The sequence below is a fragment of the Lemur catta genome, chromosome 15, assembly GCF_020740605.2.
Source record: "Lemur catta isolate mLemCat1 chromosome 15, mLemCat1.pri, whole genome shotgun sequence".
Lineage (NCBI taxonomy): Eukaryota > Metazoa > Chordata > Mammalia > Primates > Lemuridae > Lemur > Lemur catta.
In genome coordinates this window covers 46,431,968-46,454,193 of record NC_059142.1, presented here as the reverse complement: position 1 = coordinate 46,454,193, position 22,226 = coordinate 46,431,968, and the positions used below count along the sequence as shown (strand labels likewise).

At 35.4% G+C, this 22,226-nt stretch overlaps 1 protein-coding gene across 5 annotated transcripts in view; it reads right to left on the bottom strand.

Moving 5' to 3' along the window:
* Positions 1–22,226, bottom strand: part of CEP112 (centrosomal protein 112) — a 359,225-nt gene that overhangs the window by 193,974 nt on the left and 143,025 nt on the right. For all 5 annotated transcript variants that reach the window (XM_045526957.1, XM_045526958.1, XM_045526956.1 and 2 more), the window contains one exon: positions 6,445–6,627. In XM_045526957.1, coding sequence (XP_045382913.1) covers positions 6,445–6,627 — 183 coding nt within the window. The remainder of the gene's footprint in view (positions 1–6,444; positions 6,628–22,226) is intronic.

Here is a 22,226-nt window from a genome sequence, read left to right as displayed (position 1 = left end):
TATATTATTGCTAGAGACTTAGACACCTGATATGACTAAAAACTTCATGTTTGGCAGAACATACTGTACACAATGACTTGTGGTTCCTTGCAATCCTCCCAATTTTCACCACTGCAGAGTGATCACATTTTACTCCCTATTTAAAATATCTCCTGCATTTAATTACCTCTTCTTCAAGAACAATTTTAATGTTCCTAAAGAAATCCATTAAGTATAATGAGAACAAAAGACAGATTTTTAAAGCAATCATTATTAATTGACACAAAGTTGCCAATTCAAAGGGAATACTTTATATGTTATTATTTAGAAGGTTTGTCTTTAAAAGGAACACTCCTTATCTAACAGTGAACCAAATACCAAAGAATGTGGTTTCCATGGTAACTGCCACATTTAAAAAATATGCACAAGACTAAAGATACACTGTATTTCTACAAATGGATCATTCTTAGAGAAATCAATTTTCTTGTCTCAGTCTGTATTTTTGTTTTCAAATTTAATATAATTTTCTCCATGTTGAGGATCAAGTTGAATTATTTATAATAGTTTAACTACAGGTATATATACTACATTTGTAGCTGTAAGATGAAAATAATCACAGAATTTTAGAATTATAATGGAAAAAGAAAGCTGGTGAGCTACAAAAAATGTAAGCTTTACTTGAAATGGCATTTTCCTATATTTTCTCCTAATTAAGTACATAATACAGTATTCTTATACATATTAATATATAGTAATATATAAATAATACAAATATATTACTAAATCATATGTAATACTATTGAACACACCACTATTGAGTACTAATGAACAAGATCTTAGCATCAGGGCATCTATGTCAAAATATAAAGAGGATTTTTGCCCCCTCTATTTGGAAAATTCTGTATGACCTCTGCTTTTGATGTCAGAAAAACACAGTAATTCCCCTATAGGCTTTTTAAAATGGTCTAGTTAGGAAAATCTCTATTAATGTTTAATGTACACAGACAGTTCTTGGGCTATCTGAAATGCAGCACTTAGATAATACTATAAAACTTCATCTAAAGAATATAAATTGAGAATTGTAATATTAGGCTTTACCAGAAGTCCACCAAAATGTCTTTTCTTTTTATGAAATAAAAGCGAAATGATAAAAATTGTTCCCATCAACCTTCTAATGCTGACATTACACTTTGTACATTGCAGCAAAACCCATTTAATACTTAAAACACACTCAATTCCACTCCACTTTTCCTCTAATACAAATAACTTGGTCCATCAGGGGATAAGTATCAAAGTGTGGTGTGTACACAGCTGGAACACCAGGCAACCACTCTGATGTGACTGTGTGTGTCACCAGGGAGATGAGGGGAACAAAAAACAGGGTTACATTAACAGCAAGGGCCTCATTAGGTAGAGGGAAAAATATAATTTACGTAGTTTGGTTTTTCCAAGCAAAATCACTTCAATTTGACCCAAAGAAACAAAAGTACATACTACTTCAGAACCAAGCAAATGATATTAATGAACAACTATTAATGATGAATTACTATTTTGAACAACTATTAATGATGAATTACAGGTAGGATATGAACCATTTTAGTACAGGTCCAAATATCTTTTATTCCTGAAATGGATTACCACTTGATTTTATTGTATCTTTTTATAGTTTTTCATAGTAGAAATTAAGAGGACAAGAGAATCTGACATAGGAAAGAGAGTAACACACTTGGAAATTAATATTAGTCATTAAATTCTAAGCTATTTCTAATCTCATCCATGTTTCTAATTTTTACTTCCTGAAGACATTTTATAAGGCACAGTGGTAAAATGACTTTACCAGAATTTTCTAGGCCTGTGACTTAAAATATACTTTCTTATGATTCATAATATGTACAAAATTGGATTTCTCAAAGCAGCTTTGTGAATTAAAATGAATTTCTGGCATATTAAAATAAAGTCTGATAATTACATTTTATGAAAGTACATAAAGAACTAAGGGTTTCCCACCAGATTTTATTTCCAAATGTTTTAACATACAGAGAATTGGTCAATGTCCTTTATATCAAGTCCCATGGTATATATTTCTCTCAGAACTGAAAGCTAGAAAAACAAAACAACTGCTATGATTTCTTTCATTACATAATTAGAATTAAATAATTCATCATGTTTCCCTCTTTGCTGTGGCTTGTAGGCAAGCTCAAAGCTAAAACTTACACTTAACTGTAGTATTTTTTTTCAGCATAGATTTTATAATGTTGTTAATATCACTATTGCTTTGTTATTATTCTCAGTTATTTTAAGTGTGTATTTATTATAAAATTCTGCCTTAAATCCTTTTTGAAAGTAACTGGCATATAAAGAAATTAACATAAAATGTTTTCAATATAAAAATGCCATCAAAGCCCAAAGACCATGTACATAGGTTTAATAATAATGTTCAGAGTATGCATATTGTTAAATTTACCCTTGGAGTAATCTTTGAAGAATGATGGCCAATGCATAAGCCACTGCATGCATGCACATACCAAGTTTATAACTGGGGATTTTTTTTATCTTGTGCCCGTACTTGCAAATGAATGGAAAATAAGATAATGTTATTGAGATATAATTTTTTAAATTAAAATTGTCTTATAAATATCTTTTTAGGAAACCTTTTTGTTAAGTAGAGCAAATTACTACAAATTCCACATTTTAGAATCAGTGATAGGTTCAGCTCTTAATGTAAATCAATATGGCAAAATCAAAATGATTTGTCCATTTATTATGCAAAAATTGTTCATATTAGACTTTAGATTCTCAGTTTGGAGAATCAAGTCATTTGGACGACAATGTTATGCAAGATCCCCTATACTATATACAAATGCTAAATTTAATATATTTTCAGATATTGCTGATATCCTTCTCCAAGGAGGCGGTATTTAATTTGCATAATTATGATGGTAGTTCACAGTGGCTGCTGGTTATCCTAACTCCTTTATTATTATTATTATTTTAAAATATTAAGGGGGTACAAATGTTTTTGTTACATGGATAGCTTTTATAATGCTTAAGTCGGGACTGTAAATGCTCCCATCACTCCAACAGTATTCATTTCATCTGTTAGCTAGGTTTCTATATGTACTGCAACAGGTCACATAGCTGTCCTAAGATGGTGCCACCACCTCTGAGGCGGATCACAAAGGTTCTATGTAACAGTCTCTACAGTATTCACACACACCATCCAAACAAAAGATCAAGCGATCTCTAAATGGTTCGGAGGCCCAAAAGGACAAGTAAAAGATCAAGGAACTTATGTTCTATTTTTCTTCTAATTTAATAGGATGAACTGCAGAAATTCTTTCATTATATTACAATTCAAAAGCAAAGCAAAAATTACATGTAAAACTTTCATGTTGTAAGAAGCTTTCTAAGTTTATAAATTTTCTTAATATTAAAAATGTGATTCAATCAATCAAATTATTCTGCAAAATAATTTCAATAAGAGGGACCTGGTAAATGAGAAATATTTGACAGTAAGGTTATGAATTTCTATATGTCTTGATTTCTACTGATCTGGATGCTTTTTCTTAAACATATTACTTTAGGTAGATAACAGACTGAACATCTTATATGAGGGTGTTAAAATTTAATGGGCATTTTAACAAATATAAATATCATAACATATCCTGCTATTGAAAACCAAAATATTGTGACAAAAATATAATATACATAAAAAATGCTAAGCTAATTGCACCAAATAAAATGAACAAAATGGTTAATTGCCCTTAGTTGCATTTCTATATCTTATCATTGCTCTATAAAACAGAAATTATTAGAATAACTAACCTTTAATAATTATAAAACATATTCACCAAAAGGGAGTTCCTAGTTGGTATGCTTCACCTTAAGGTAGGTAACTATGCTTTATAATAATGATTTTCTTATCAGCATACAATGCACTACATATTTGGAAGAAGCCAAAAATAGAGTTTTAGGATACTGTCCTCATTTAGGAATCTGATGGAAGAAAAGAAGCAAACAAAGCCATAGTATCCAAAATAGATATTTCCCTGGTCCTCTTTGGTTAAGCATTTCAAATATTCCTTTCTACAAAATGGCCTCCATTGCTAAACTGGAATAGCCAAATATTAACTGAAAATCAAATCTCTCTGAAACTAAAAAAATATACCATCTAATATTTAAGATATGTATTTTTTTCTGCATTAAACTATAACAAAATGATTTGAAAAAGATCTTCTATGTTGAAAATCATATGCCCACTTTGTTTTTTTGAAATTTATAAATGGAATTCAGAACTTAAAAGGTATTATGCCTTAGATTATTTAGACCATAATCATGAAAAGATATATTTTGAAAATTTAGGACTTACCTGAAGGAAAATTTGAATTAATATCCTCAATAAATAACCATAGATAAATATAAATTATGAGCATTTTAGAACACATGAGAATTTTAAAAATATAACATTGATAAAAGTTTTTTAGAACTGTATTCTCTAAAAACAACTTAGTACAACATATGCAAAATTATTTTGCTTTTGGCCAAGAATGCATTTAACTGAAGTTTCCATTGCTTACTGGCATTCCCATGATAGCAATTCCAATTAGTAAAACGTTCCAAGAAAGACACAAAATATGAGAAATATAATGCTAAACTACAGCATTTGAAGAGGTCATAGAGTTCTCAGACTTACTATTTCAATAAGAAGAAATTCAATTAATAACCTAAATATACTGTCCCTGTGGCTTTATTACATATAATAGTTCTAAAATTTCCCTTTTGTTATGATTGGATGAACCGCACCCTATATGGCAGATTCGACATATGCAAAATCACAAAGGTTTCTTCTAAATTTGGCCTCCACTTGTGTCAGCTTCCCACAACAGTACTAAAATAGTAGGAAGTTATGTAAATTAATGCATTTTATTATATCCATCATTCAATTCTACTATGCAAACAAATCCTACACTGACTCGGAACCCATATCCCTTACCACAGGAAAACAATGGTAAGGTCTAACATCATGTTTGGAGGAGAATATATGTTTGAAAATATTCTTAATAAATTGCAGGGCTAAAAATCAAAAGACCAGCATATATTTTATAAAGGCTTTAATGAGGTTGGTGGCAAAAGTATAATACACATTGATTTAACAGGAACCACCTGACTATTCTGGTACTATGGCTACTACAATGACTACCTTTTTAGATAGCAAACCACCACAAAAAAAATTGAAAATAATTTTCCTATAAATGCATATTATTGAAAAAAAAACACCAGTGCTTAGTATGTTTACATTGCATCAGTTATTCTCCTGAAATAGAAGACAACTCAAGGTCAAATGAAAAATAACCAATAACTCCTATTCTTTGCCTTACCGCCTCCCGCTCTCCACTAAAAAAATTAACATCTTATTTAAATTATAGTATTTTTATGTTTAGATAGTTATAAAATTTTTTAAACACACAGTACAACAGAAGGTTTATTTTGTTGTTTGGAAATAATATTATTTTGGAAGGAAGGATACATAGAGGAAGAAGCTTATGTGTGGTGTGGTTAGTATGGTTAGATTTCAATGGGAAAAGAGGTATTGAGACTTAGTGTATGATATGGTTTTATGAGAAAAGAATATTATCTTTTTATTTTTTACCAATTGCTCTCAAATTTTTCTTTAATAAAATTTCACAGCAATCTCAAGAGGATACACTAAAGGCCCTTGATTATATATACCCTAAAGAATGTATTGTAACACAAAGATATACACCCAATAAGATTTTTTTTTATCTGAAATTTATAAAGATAATTTTCCATGCTGACAGTGCACATTTCATCCACAAGTTTGAGGAGTCAAATGCTACCACAGCTGGGGGTTATTCTGCCAAATGGCTTCCAACAGGGACTACAGAGATGGATGCTAGGAGGCATGTGTGTGTGCAAGAAAAAGCAACAGACCTGATGGGAAATAGTTCTTCTCTGGAGTCATTTTATCAATTACCATCTGAGTGATCTAATCAAATATAGAGTCTAATGAAAAAAGCAACACTGGGAAGGAAAAGCAAATGTTAAAACAGCTGCTTGATTACCTACAGAGATTAAAACAAAAAGCAAGGAGTGAGGCTGATATATTTCTTAGGGATTTGCTAAGGCTGAGGGGAGGGGTAAGGGGCAGATACCTTAAAAAAAATCCATCATGAAAGGAACTGAGACAAGATTATAAAAAAAGGGGCCAAGTTATAGCGCGCCATGGGATTTTTAATCTGGCTACCTGTGGTTTCTGTAGTTAAAGCCTTATTCATCCCCCAAACAGGGGGGTGGGGGAGAAAAACAAAAAAATAAAATCACATTTATATGTCAGTTTTGCAAATGATCAAACAGCGTGCATCAACAAGAATAATAAGAAAACACTAAACGCTGATGACTTTTTAAAAATAGATACCCATTTTATCAAATATTATTGATAATTACCTGTGCATCTCGCTTCTTGAACTCCTGAATTTGATTTTCATGCTCCATATTGGCAGCGCGAAGCTGTTTTTCCAGGTTTTCAATTTCCCGTTCATGGTCTCGGACTAGGCTATCCTTCTCTGCGTTATGCTGCTGTAATAGGTGCGTCTTCTCCTGTTCATGCTCCAGCTTCAGCTCTACTATCTGATTGGACAATGAGGAGGACAGTTCATCAACAGAACATCCTTGTCGTCATGACAACTCATGTACAGCTTAATTTTTCTCTAATTTGTCCAAGTTGAAAATTTTATTTTTGCGTCATTATTACCTCACCTTTGAAATACACTTATTTGAAGGGGGTGGTTATCTAAACCTCCTCATATTCAAAATAGTTGGGCATATTCAGTAAATCCTTCTGCAATCTGTTGACACAAATGTCTGAACATTAAAAAAATTATGTTGAATGCTAGGTATTTCCTCCCCAAGAATATGGGTATTACTGATCAACAATGGTTGTAAATGGTTAATAGTCAGTACGCTTTGCTTTTTGCTTAAATATATACACGTAAAAAGCAGCACTTAAATCGGTGAGTTTTCTTTATGATTTTCAAATAAAAGATCGGAGCTAAATACGCATCTGGATTATTGTATATACAGTTGTCTTTTCAAAAATAAAATGATAAATTTCAAAGCTCTATTATCTCGTTGTCAGCTACGGTATACCAACATAAACAGATGTTATGTGTTCCAGAAGGGCACCTGCTGTGCTGCAAGCTTGCGCCATGATTTCATAAAGAGCATTCTATTCTCAGGATCCTTTCCCAGTCCACTCCACACTGGAGACTGTGACCTTGGCCAGTCTTAGCCTCTCCCTGCTAGACTGAATGGCAGCCCGAGACCAAGGGCCTGGTTGCCGCAGCTTTGATACTAATCCTCCCAGACTGTGCACAATGGCACCCTACCTGGCCTGCAAACTATAGCCAGCCAGGCTGTCTTTGAAGCAGGTGATGAATAGGGGACTGCAGGAAGCCAGCTTCCCCAGTGAACTCCAGGCCACACAGCTGCTAAGAACAGTCACTTGGATTTTTCTTCAGTTTTGGTGGATTTCAGGGGGAAAAACTGCTGTTATCTAGAATATGTTGTGTTATTTTCGGCGTGAGAATCCATCTTCAAAAAAGCTAACAGTGGGAGCCTGCTCCAAATCGATCTTGTTTCGTGCAATGAATCACCAGACTACCTTATCTTAAAGCTATAGCATTCATTTCTCCAGGCCTGCACACTGCACTAAATTTCAGAAGTTATTTTCTTTTTAAATTTGCAATTCTCATCCCCTAATTGCAAAACAAGAATTAAAACGCAAATTAAATTTGCTTTAAAACATAGGTTTCAAATGTTTTCTTATTGTGATTTTTAATGGAGAGTAGGAAAACCAACAAAAAATTTCTAACCACTCATACATATACTATGCTATTTAGAAGAAAGAAAAGTATAAAAATGTTCTTCTAATAAATACTGCACCAAGTAGTATAAAAAAGGGTTTTTTGATTACTTAAAATGAATGTGTGTACATTTTATTCTGTGTTTCACACAACTACAATGTAAAGCCTAACAAAAGAGAGAATTTAAAACTCTATTGCTATTATGGCTTTTTTTTTAGGAAGCCAAGTCATTGAATTATTAAGTTGGAATATTTTTAGTTCTGACACATCATTTCTACTCAGTGTTATATTATCAAGAATCATTATAATAAAATTAAAAATTTTAGTCAAAATCATTTAAGTATGTAACACACTGAAAGGAGGTAAGAGGTAGATCTATTGAGATCTTCTTGAAAGCCTCAGAAAAACTGGGAGAAGGAGTGTGACTTAAAGTTAATAGAATGCAAGATATTGTACAATATTCTAGGGAAAAGTAATCAAGTGATCTACAACTGGGGCAGAAGAATTACAGAATTTTCTCCCAAGAAAAGACACATGACTAGAACTAGCTGTGAGATCATTTGTAACGATGCTGCCTCATTCCAAGCTTTAGTAATAATGCGCTTCCATAGTAACTTTCTAAACTGAGTCAGTTTTAGTATTCTTATAGACTGAGCAATGACCATGCCCATGCTCAAATTTCAATTTATTCACTTTTAAAAATCAGGAAAAAAATGAAATGTGATAATAGAATTCCAAGCCTAAAAATAGATGTTAAGAAATCATCATTAGGTTTGTTATTTTGCCAAGGCTTGTTGCTCAGTGATGAACAAATTTCAAGGTTGTGGAAGCATTTTAAAGTGAAATAGCCCAGGCTTGTCTTCTTAGTACAACACTGCTTGGGTAACTTCTAGATATTATAATCCCTTTCTTTTGGTCTATGCCTAAGTTTCCTCACTGTCAGCAACTTCTGGCAAGGGTGTCTTCTCCAGATAAACGGTAGAGTCCAGAGGAAAAATTCTAATGTTCTGGGAACATCTTGATGATGGTATTGATAACAACAAAGGCCATTATCAAAGTGAATCTGTGTTAAAATTCAAAGTTTTACTGGTCTCTAGCTCCTTCCATATAAATAAACTTGGACTTGTCCAGTTGGTCCTTTAATTGTGGGCACATGTCCAAGGTAAACAGGAAGTAGCTTATCTTCTTTACATTAGACTACTAGATACTTTTGGTGGACTGGCAATAATGTCTAATGGAGTTAATGGTGACCATGGGGTGGTTAATTATGGAAAAGATACAGGAGTAAAAGCAGACAGCATCCACAAGGATGGATATTAAGTGGTCCATCAGCCTCTAAGTCAAGAGGGAGTCCAGACCCATGATATATGCTACAATGGGAAATAGGATGCGCCATCACCAGGTCCCTGCTTAATTAAGGTTGGCTAAAGGGTTCCCTGTAATACAGGAGGGCAAGTTTTAAGTTCCCTAATTCAAAAGCATTAAGCTGTGGGCCAGAGAACAATCCTGGGTATACGCCCACTCTAAACATATTAAAGCAGACTGGCATGTCTTTCAAGGACAGTGGAAGTGATTAGCCCTCATATGCAAGCATCTGGTAGCATCTGACAGTCCCTTGAGATGCTGGGCTTGGTGGCTTGGTGGTTTGGGTTTGGATAAGAAAACAGCTTTATGCCTAGGAACTGGGTTGACCTGCATGAAATTGCCATTTCTGTAGATCTAAACAGGAAATGAATAGGGTCCTACTCTTACTCGCTATGCTACTCTCCAAAATACTCTGAACCTGAAATTCAAGAGTAAAGTTTTGAAGTTCTGGATCCCTGAAAGCATAGCCCTCCATCACAGACTAAATCATTTGAACTGAAATTTCATGTAACTACCCAAAGGCAGGAGCACATACCAGGCCCTGAGAATGACTAAGATAGAGCAACTAGATATCCAAGTCCCTGGGGGTCTTGAAATATATATTTTAAGTTCTGATAACTGTTTTACAATGAAATTAGTACTAGAAAATATGGCCTGAAAACCTTTTAATAATCATATAAAGAAACACACAAAGGCGATAGAAAAAGTCATTGCTTCTCAATACACAATGCATAGAAGACTAACATCCCAATAATACACCTCAATGTCAGAAACTCCAATACCAGACCAACAGAAGTGATAGAATGCACAACACATTCAAAAGGAGGAATTATAGTTCCAAATACTAACTAAAATAACCTCAAGAATAACAAAATTACAAAATCTATATTCTACAATGCATGGTATAAGAATGGATTAAAGCTATAGGAAGTAGGGAGAAAGACCCTCCATTTTCTCTGGCTAGAAAAAGAGGAAGACAGGGAGTCTACTGTTAGAAGCCCTCAGGGAAGATCTGTCCTATAGCTCAATGATAATTGCACTAATTTTAAGAGAATAGAAATATGGAAGCTTAAGAGTTTGGATGCACTTAGAGGTACCTAGTACAACATTAATCTTAATCCGAAAACCTTCCCTGTAATAGCCTGACAGTTGGTCGGTCATTCAGCTGCTACGGGAACAATTTTAGCAATAGAGTAACTGTATTCGAAGGCAAATAATGCCTCATACTAAACAATATAGGCATTGGAACTTCTGGGTAAATATAGCAGGAGAAACTGAAAAATGTGGAAAGAATAAAAATAAATGTTAAAAACAAAACAAAGAACATTCACCAACAACAAACAAACAAGAAAAAGAGGAATAATATCTTGGCCATAAATTTCAAAAGGTGGTAGTTAAGGAAAGAAAGAGAAGATTCTGATATTGTTTGGTGAGACATACTGTTTTGTCCCTGCACCCCAGAAGTAGAACAGGTGAGTTGAAATAATGCTGAGGAATATTTTCTAATACCTCAATTTTGGAGATAAATGGAATAAAAATGTATCATTCACAATTGCCTCTTCTGCCTAGGTGGGGGATCAAGAGGATAATCTCAATGAAGTAAAAATGGCTACTAAGGAAAGATATATAAAACTAGGAAAGCGAAAAACTGGGGCTGATTCTCTCTGATAGAATATAAGCTTTAGAGCTCCCATAATAAAAGAAAACACCTTCCAATACATAGAGAAAATCCTGGTGTAGGATATTAAGAAATTGTTAAAAGAGAAGAAGATATCCATTTCTCTAACAAAAGTTGCTCAGAACTCCAACTAAGGTCTTCTTCTACATCCCTATCATAATCTCAAGCTATAGAAAAGTAAGCACAAAAAAATATCTATGCCCCCAAAATGAAACTCAGAGGAAGACAAACAGGCTGAAAAATAAATACCAAAAAGCAGTCAAAAAGAATTCATGCATATTATACCAGTACACATAGTAGACTTGGACAGAGCTGCTCACTTTGAGCCCAAGCAAGATGAGGGAGAAAAGGATATGGAAAACTGTGAAAACATTACATGAGGAAAAAAATAAATTTAGCAAAAAAGAGGAGGACAAGAAGGGAGGAATAAAGGAAGGCAGGCATCATTCTGGAGGAAGAGAAAACATTCCTTAAAAACCAAAACCAATTAGTGTTATAGGAGAACTTAATAAGAATATGAGTGCAATGAAAGAAGAACTCAAAGACTAAAAGATAAAACAACAGAATTAACTAAGGACCAAAATAGCTCCATCACAAAGTTAGTTCTAAATTAAAAACAACAATGAGCTCAATAAATATCTGAAAATTAAATTACCAACATAGGCAAAAGGCTTGAGACAATCACAGCAAAGGCCCAGGAAAGAGATGATAATGTAGAAAGAAAATAGGAAAGGAAAATTCATGTATACCTGGATAGGATATCAGAAAATTTCCCTAAATGAATAAAGAGCTAAGTATATAAAAAGACACTCTACATACCAAGAAAAATTGATTCCAACTGATGAAAAGAATGACTCAAGCATACTATAAGTTCAAACATGAAGAACTCAAGGACTATAGTCCCAAACCATTCTAGGAAAAAAAAAATACTTGAAATGATTAGAGAAGCCACTTTAAGAGCAATGTTTAGTTCCAAAAGACAATGGAACAATGCATTCAAAGCTTCAGGGGAAGAAAGGATGACCACAGAATTGTATGCCCAACCAAGCTATCCTTCAAGAACAAGAGAACACATAGTGACCCTCAAGCAAAAACGCAGTGACTACAGCTACCAGCCCTTCTTGAAAAAGTTACTTGATGAAATTTCAATAGTCAATAGATCAAAAGAAAGTACTCAGATATAAAGTTGTGCTAAAAGTCCTGGTGGTGAGCACATAAATTGATGTAAATAAAAAACTAAGTCTACATAGCTATGAGAATTATGGTTATAGAACAGATTATAAATGTTACAAACCTCAACAATGTATGATAATACTGCAGTTGACAAAATAGAGTGGTAGGGGTGGGCAGAAGGAAGTGTAAGCAATTCAATTTTATTTTTCCATAGTAGGAAGTAACTAATATCCTCAAAATAGAACATAAAATTTAAAACTTATTCTAACCTCAATATATTTTTAATCTCTATTTCTCAACATTCTAAGAAATCATCTCTGATGTGGTGAAAAAACATAAATCAAACTGTAGAAATGTTTCAGTTTCCCTTCTAAAACTAATTTCATATAAAATTAAATTTAATATTTTAATAAACATGGCAAATGTAGCATGGTTCTATTTCATAAAAATTGCTTTTATCTATATATCTACTTAACTTTCTATTTACCTATCTCTTCATAGAAATTTCTAGAATAATGCTCACCTAAGATTAACATCAGTCATTTCTGGAAGATAATATTTGGGTTAGAATTTTTGCTTTCTTCTTTGTGTGCAGTAAATTACCATGTCAAACAGCAACAGCTCCTGTTGGAATATTTGCTTGTGGTGGTGCTGCAAGAGTCTTAAACAAAGGATGTGCTCTCCCTTCAAACAAATGGGTTCTGGGGCTATCAACTGAATTAGATCTGGAAACTTAGCAGAGGACCATGATTTTCCACTGAAGTGGCAAACTGTGTAAAGTTCAGTCACCAGTTCTAGATTTCTTTTCTTGATGCTGTACAAACCAAGTTTTATTCTCACTGGCTCTCTGTCTACCATATCCCTCAGAACACCATGGTCACTATCACCACAAATCCCTGCATGGCAAGACACCTTTTTTTCTTTTTGAGACAGAGTCTCACTCTGTTGCTGGGCTAGAGTGCCATGGCATCAGCCTTGCTCACAGCAACCTCAAACTCCTGGGCTCAAGCAATCCTCCTGCCTCAGCCTCCTGAGTAGCTGGTACTACTGGCATGCGCCACCATGCCCAGCTAATTTTTTCTATATACTTTTAGTTGTCCAGCTAATTTCTTTCTATTTTTTTTTAGTAGAGACGGGGTCTCGCTTTTGCTCAGGCTGGTTTGGAACCCCTGAGCACAAATGGTCCTCCCGCCTTGGCCTCCCAGAGTGCTAGGATTACAGGCGTGAGCCCATCCGGCAAGATACCTTGACTGCCAGTCTATCCTTGCTGCCCATTACGGCAGTCACTTCTACCTTCCATCTGACGTGAGTGTCTCACGTGGTAGCTGCTATTTGGGCACCCTATCTTCCTGTTGAAAGCAGGCAGCTCAGTTCCACAGCAGCATCTCTCACTGGCAGCCCTGGAATACAGAGGAAGCCACCATGAAGTTGCTAAGGGGCACTGGTGCCCCTACCACCAGTGTACCCTCAGCACTCTAGTGAAGGCAGTATCATCTAGGCCCTCCCATCGGGTGGGTTCTCTGGCTAAAGTAACAAAATCACCCTCATATACTCATTTTCCTGATACTTGTGACTTTTCCTCAATACTATGTCAAGGCAGTTCCAGCATGACTGGAACAGTAAGGAAACAGTAGAAAAGACCACCACCTAGTAAAATCACAAACTATTGTAAACATACTACATTTTTTAAAAAGAGAGATAAAAGATATTCAAACATTGCAAACTCTATCAAAAATTATATTGACCATCAGATTCAATAGTTCAAGGGATACTTTGCTTTAAAGTGTTGGGTATTAATAGGGATTTATTTATAGAGCTTGCCAGGTAACACTTGCACATCATCCCACATCCTACTCAAGAGCTCTCTGTGGAAAACTTTTGCTTCTTGGTTGTGAAATTTAGTACTACTTTTATGTAGTTCATTACACTCATGGCATTAAGATCCACACTAAGAAACAGGAACATCAGGCCCTGGTAATTTCCATTTAATGACAATATGGACTTAACATCTTTAAGTCAAGTCTCACAGCAATTTACACTTGCAAAATAGCACACCTAAAATATTGAAATAAGTTTCTAAATTCTCTAAAGCTCCAGAAATTTAGTTCCAGTAGGACACAGCCTACTGTAAAGTTAGCACGGTGTCACCAGACTGATTTTATATTCTTACTAAAAGATGTTGAAATCTTTTTTTATTAATTGCAGTTATACAATGTGCTATTAGATATTCCATTACGTGAAAAATAAAGGGTTCCTTAAAGATAAACTTGAGGACATGCAATCTTCTCTGAGTCTTTGGAGTTAGAGGAAAATTACATTTTGGCATAAGAAGTACCACAATGTGATCTTTCTGAACAACATCTTATAGAAATAGGCACAAAAAATAGTAAAAAGCAGGCAGTGTATCAAGAACAGAAATAGAATGTGTCATCTGTGGGTAGCCATGTGGCTCCAATATTAAATACTTGCTACAACAAAAAGATCTATCCATGAAATCTGTCAATCCACAGTTCAGTTTAGCCATGCAAGTTCTCTTTATTTAACAGTTTAATTGCTGTGATAATTGCTATTAGAGATGGTACAAGGGCCAGCCAGTACACACTGCTTCTTCATTCCCTTTCCTCTCCAGTCAACCATTAATGGCCAGGACAACTGTTTGCTGAAGCTCCCAAGGCTCATGATACATCAAGAACTAAAGGATGGAAACATAACAGCAACCAGGAAGCTGATAAACCAAGCCTGCACTGGAAGCAAGTACTGTCTTCTGTGGGTACCTTTCCTACTTAATACCTCAAAATACTTACACAGCACCTGCAGGTGATGAGTGGCAACTACCCTGAGCTTTTAACACATTTTGAAAAATTAGGTATTACTTTCTGTGTTTTTATCTGCCAAATCTCAGCTGAAACTCAGGAAGGATTCAAATAGTTAAATGTTTCAAGAGGTTTTTTCTTTCGAGGTTTAATGATGGTCAACTCCAGCCACACAAACTGAGAAAATTAATTAAGAATCCACCCTTATCATCGGAGTTCAAAATTTTTGGAAAAAACATGTCTTAACTGTATAATTCATTTTACCTTATGTCTGTTTCTCTAAAACACATTCAGTTCTTAATGAAATCTGCATTTGTCTTAACCTATTATAGTATATCTCAGTTGTTGAAATATAAAAATGTCCTGAGTTTTCCAGCTAGCATGGCATTTAGGAGGACAAAAGATCAACCAGGTTATAAACTTCTCTGACCTATAGGACTATGTCCTTGCTTTCTTTTTACTTTCTGTACCTCGCCTACCACAATGCTTCATACTTATTCATCATTTTGACTGGAACAATGTGGCATTCAGGAACAACCAAAAAATAAAAATAGGCAGAAAAGAGCTACTTCATCTTGCTCATCTTCAAATTGGTTTGTCTTCTTGCATGGTCTCTGCCTTTCCTGTGGCTGGAAGGGATGGCTGGCCTTGCTGCTATCTAAGAAGAGTCCTTCCATCTGTGCACTGGAGTCCATCCCCTCTTGCCAAATTAAGCCTGTTGCTCTCACAATTATCCTTTCAGTCTGCATCATCAATATTTCCTTCTCCATTGGATTACTCTCATCACCAAAAACATTTTTACTGTATCTCATTAAAAAAAAAACTTTCCCTTGACCCCACATACTCCTCTAGTTAACACGCATTTCTCTGTTCCCCTTTCTTTCAAAAATTCTCCGCAAAAGTTGTTCACATCCCCTTCTATCTCCACCCATATCATTCAGGTTTTTGTTCCCACATTCTACTGAAACTGGTCATGTCAAGGTGGCTAAAGACCTTCTTGCCAAACCAAATGGTCAGTTCTCAGTCCCCAACTAAGTTCTCCTTTTGGCAACATCTGAAACAAATGGTTATTCATTTCCTCCTTCCTGAAACACTTACTACATATGGCTTATGGGAAATCACCCCTTCTAAGTTTTTCCTTTACCTCACTGGCTGCTCCTTCTCAGTCTCTTTTGCTGCTTCCTTCATCTCTTCCCCACCTCTAATTGTTGGTGTGCCCCTGGGCTCAGTCCTGGAACTTTCTGTCTTTTCTCTCTACTCATGTCTCAGTGTCTATTGCCACCATTCACCGGATTGCTCAGCTGGAAAACGTCTAAGTCCCGTTTGAGTTCCCTCTTTGCCTCACATTCCATTTCACATATATTGACAAGTCCTCCCTGCAAAATATGACCCAAATATCTTAAATATGACCACTTGCCATCACCTTCACCACCCCCGTCATCCCAGCCTACTCTCTGGCTTCCCTGCTGCCTCTCCTGCCTTCACTGCAATCAGTGCTCCACAGCAGGTACACTGATCTCTTTAAAACACAAACCAGATCTTTCTCAAATGCTCCAGTGGCTTCCCACCCTAGTCCATAGGACTTGATATAATCTGCCCTCTTCTTAGCCTCGGCTCCTACCATTCTCTCCCCAGCTTGCTCCATTCTGGCTACTAACCAACCATCCTCATAGCTGTTACACCTGCTCTTCCCTCTCCTGGAATGTTCTTCCTTACCTCAAGTTTTTGTATGGTTTCTTCCTTCATTTCATTCAGGTCTTAATTTGAATATCACTTTGGTAGAGTCCTTCATTAACAACCTTACCTACAATAACACATTATATAAAATAACAACATATGTAAAGTAGCCCCTTCACTCACAAACACCTTAGCCTGCTTTATTTTCCTTCATAGCAATTATCATTGTCTCACATTAACTTACACCATATTTTGAGAAAGAGAGGGCTTGTGTGCATGTGTGTGTGTGTGTGTGTGCATGTGTAGTGGCAGTGCTGGGGCTGCTTCTTTCCTCTCTCATAAGGGTAAAGACTCTATTTTGTTCACTGTCATATCCTAAGCACCTAGAACAGTGTTTGGCACAAAGTAATTGCTCGATAAATGTGTGCTAAATAATGAATGATTGAGAAGGCATTATTTCAATTTTATATTTTTCATGTATTTAGAGAAGGAATAATGAGTTAGTCATATCATCATCTAGGAAAAATTTTTAAATACAGTATCTCTAAAACTAAACATGAACACTTCATACCACAGTTATGAGAAGAACTGCCTTCACCTTTGCCCTCTTAATTTCCACTATAGGTAAAGTGGGATAAAATTTCTAGATAAAGGTATAATTTCTTTTAACTTAGATGAGAAAAGTTCAGGCAAAAAAAAAAAAAAAAAGAAGAAGAAGAAGAAAAGGAAAAGGAAGAGGAGGCCCCACTTCAATTGCCTTTCACTAAATATCAATGCCCATTCTATAAGTCCAGGCTCTGAACCCCCGGCCTGGAACGAGAGCCCGGGCTCCACAGCTTCATTGCCTTGGTCTCTGATTCTAGCAGCCCAAGGACTAGGAATCTGGTACTTTGCCTATTGCCTGCAGGACCAATTTGTGACCTGTAGTTTAGCTGCATTCCCTAAATTAGGGGGTTATCGAAATAAGTAATTTGAAAGACTGAGAACATCATTTAATCAAAGATTGTTATTTGTCTTGATCACCACTGAGGAGCAGAGTAGTTAATATGTATGTAGTTGGGGCTCAAAATTATTTATCACAAATTGGAAAAAGAAAGGCCAAACAAAAAAGACTTTTAAAAAGAGTATGATAAGCTGAGCAAGAGGAATAAGGCAAAGAGAATAAAAGCAGTATACTGGATGTACAATAAATTCATATTTAGAAATCAATAAAACATATAAAAATCCATCTTGAAGAGATTTTAGAGAGACCCACAAATTCATGGTCATTAACCTCATCTGGAACCCTCAATACTAAAGAGAAAGTTTACCTGGCTTTCTGGTCAGATCAGTCTTACTCTCACCAAAATAATTTCAAACAATTCCCACTTGCATCAGCTCTCCTGTCCATGTGATTCCCCCAGTGTCAGCAAATGATCTTGCCTCCTACCTCACAAAGAAAAACCTCCAGTAATAAGAACATCCTCATCCGCCTACCACAGGTCTACTCACTTCTATGCATCTGTCCTTCTTTTCTCTTCTCTAGTTACAGCAAAAGCCTGCCCTTCCTCTCCAAGGCCAACACCTCCACCCAGTGACATGGCTCTTGGCCACACATCTCCACCCTCTTGGAAACCTGTGCTAGTGAGCGTCTTCCCTGTTTCCTCTATTTCTTGCTTTCTACTGTTTCCTTTTCCAGTGTAGATCAAATGTCTCTTTAAAAGAAGCTTATGCTTTTAGGTCATATTACTTAGATGATTAAAGACTAGTATATTTACAAAGGGAAGGATTGAGAATCACATGCTATCTGATTTTTAAATATCCCAAAAGATCTTAATTTAAAATTTCCCACTTGCTTATCTTACATAATTTGTTTTGTCTTTGCTACTGTCTTTGCTACCAAAATAGTTTGTTTCAAATAACAGTAGCTTGTAAGAGGTTGGCCCTTCAGTATTTTTGATAACCATCAACAAGAAGCATTTATTCTTTCTTGGAGAATTTGATCACTTGTCGATCTGCTGAACCACACTTCTCTTTAAAGGTTTTGTACTGAAAAAAGAAGATACAAAATATAAGATTAAAGGATGACATAATGGGATTGCCAAAAAAATCCACATAGTTCAGGAAATCCTAGCATGCCTGCTTGTTGTTTGTTTCCAACTTGAGGTTGTTTGTTTCCAACTTGAATGAGGTTTGTGAAAAGACAATTAGAATTGTCTTTTTGTTCCAATGGGTTATACAGGAAAGAAACAGGAAATCTTGATGAAAGCTTAGGCTTTACAGGATATTTGTGTGAGTATTTATCCCATGTGTTTGATGTTTTTCTTTCCACATCTGCACACTTTATGCCTGCGCTTTGGCTAAGATATTTTAAAAGACTACATTGCTGTTTTTACTTCATTACAGTTCCTGGCACGATGCTTTCTATAAGGGAGGGGCTTAAAAATGAAAACTGAAGAAGGAAACTGAGGCTCAGAAGGCACAAGTCATTCATTTCCTCTGAATGTCAGTCAATTCCCTCATTATAAAAATGTGAGGATTAGACCGGATACGTGCTTTTAAAACTTTTCCACCAAACTCCTAGCAGCAGAGAAAATGAATAGTACCCCCTGGGGGATCTGAGGGCATAGCCTGAAGCAGCCTCTGCAAGCTGGAAGTTTCTTTGAAATGTCCTATTTTATCTTAAAAATTCATGAGGACTTTGCATCTTACAAAACAGGAAAGTCTGTTTGTTTTAATATGAATGTTACCTCAATAGTAAAACTACTTTGCTTTCCCACAACATAATCAATTGAATCCAACACTCCAGGAAACATGTAGGTAGACTTATACACTCCTGGTACTTGTTTACTCCTCCGTTTGAGAAGCAAAGGCCTGGATGACGATTAGCATCTAAATCCCTTCCTGGTGGGAGATGTTATAATTATAGCATTTACAATTTTACCTTTTAGAGAAAAGTAAGACAAAATAATAGAAAATGTTTCACATTTGTATTAGAATGGCAACTGAGGAAGTAGGCAAAAGCCCTGGTATAAGGAAATCCAGCTAGACAGGTACGTAAGTAAATGAGTCAGTGGTGGAACCAGAGAAGTTTGTGTATCAAGACAAGGGGTGAAAGTCTAATCAGGCAAATGAACAGAATGTCACAGAATCTTGGATTTGGAAGAGACCTTAAGCGGTAGGGCAGCCCTTGACAGATACTTCAACATGCTCGTGTCAGGAAACTTACTTTCTAACAAGACAAACCATTGCGCACTTGAAGTGTTCTTTAGAAAAGAACTACCTTAAACAACTCAAAATATTCCTCACAGTACCATCTACACAGGGGTTCAATTTCTGCCCCCTGGAACTCCATGGGTGTGCATTTAGAGTGGAGGTCAAGAGCATGGCTCAGGCTTAGGTTCTGATTCTACCATCTATTAACTGCGTGCGACCCAGGCCAGTTACATAACTGGATGTGCTTCCATTTCTGCAACTAGAAGACAAAGATATTAAACAATGGCAGCTGCCTCACAAGATCACTGTGAGGACGGAGACTGGCTGAAGACATGTAAAGCATGGAGAGCAGTGCCTGGTCCAGGGGAGGTCCTAGCAACTGGGGGTTCTTAGGATTCTTATCACACAGACCAAGGCTGATACTTCCTGTAACATTGAATTTACAAATAAAGAGATCCACAATTCTCTGTAGACTTCTCTTCTGGCAACATATCCTTATTCCTTTAAATACTCCCTCTGACATAGTTTTTTTAGAACTGTATAGACCTTTCTATATTCTAGAAACTCCCCTTTGTTTGAGTTTGTCAGTGTCCTGCTTAAAATGTGGTGACCAAAATTGACTTACTCCTTATGTGACCTGATATGTAAACAATAGACTGGGACCATGTCCACGAGCTCTCCTATCCTACTGTCCCAGGCACAGTACTCCCCTTATCTCTGTGTCTTTCGGTCTTCCTCACTCCCCACTCTCATATTTTAGTGACTGATTTTCTAAACCAAAGCATGGCATTTTATATTCAACCCCAATAAATATAATCTTCTTAATTCCAGCCTGTTTAAAGCTTCAGAAAACTAATTTCCTTATCCTACATATTAACGACTCCTCAGAACACTAAGCATCAGGTAACTTCAAACTTTTTTTATCCCTTATCATCATCCACTGACTGACAGACGCTTAGAAATCTCACTTCAGGTTGACACTAATAATTCAGGGATGGCCCTCTGAACCATCACTTACCCACATAAAGATACCAATATCCAAATCATATTTTTACATTTTGCCTTCATGAAGGACCTTGTCAGATGGCTCAATAAAGGCCAGATATATTACATCTACTCCTCTTTCCTTATCTACCAGCCTGGCTATACTGTTCAAAGAAAGAAATGAGCTTAGTTTAATCGGCTTCATTTTTAGTATACTCATGCTGGTTTATAGAAACCGCTACTATATGCCTACCATTTGTCATGATAAACTTCCACAGGAAACATGTTAACAATTTGGAGTTGTGAAATATTGTTACAGTTAATAGAATATTCTACTGAAAAAAGGTTAACTAAAACAAGTTTGTATATTATCACATCTGTAAATATTCTCCTAAAATACACCAGCTCATATTCCTGCCTTCATCTCTCCTCAGTGAGGCACTGCCTGGGATCGTCATTCTCACCATCGATTCTAATGAACAGTCCTCTAGATATAGGAAGAACGAAAATGGGTGAAATCCTCACCAATCTAAGATATCCTTGTGTATGTTTTTAAATTGCTGTTATAACCTACATTTGGATTATCTATCGCTTTTTCATGAAAAAAAACACAGAAAAATTGATATAATAGTGTATGTCTTCCATTAACAGCATCAATTCTTTAAAGAATTCATCAATATCCCTTATTGTGTAAAACATTTTTGATCAAGACTATACAAAGACAAAAGATTGGTAGATTTTTAAATCTATCATTCTGAGAAAAGCCTTTGAAACTTAACACGCTTCCAAACAAATTTATATGAATATATTTTTACACTGAGAAGTGATCCTGTCATAATGTGGATAGTACAGGTATAGAAAAAGAGTTCACCATGACTCCATCATCTAAAAAATTATTAACATCATTGTTTTTATATTTCTGTCTGATTTTCGAGGGGGGATAATTGGACCAGAGGGTATAAATGTATTTTATGACTCTTGGTAAATAACACCAAAATCCTTTCCAAAAAGGCTATATTAATTTGCAATGCTACTAGCATATATGAAAGTACCAATTTCACTAAACTTTTGTCAACTTTAGGTGGTAGATCATTGTTAATTCTTATTTGCATTTTTTTATTTGCATTTTTATTAACACCAAAACTGAAGATGTTTATACATGGTTGTTGACTCAGTTCATATCTTATCTCTTTCTTTCCTCTGCCAGGTCATTTATTGGGACATTAATTATTTTCTTATAATTTGTGCTAATTATTTATCTGCTAAATATTTGTATATATTATGCATTTATTAATTTAATAAGGGGAATCACTCTTTGTCTAACATACTAGCTGCAAATATTATTTCTTTAATTACTTTTTTAACTAAAAATAATTTTTATTTAGTCAAAAGTATTTAAATTTTCCTCAGTGGCTTTTCTTATTGTGCCCAACTTAAAAAGCCGAAGTTGTGCCAATAAAATCACAAAATAAATGCAAG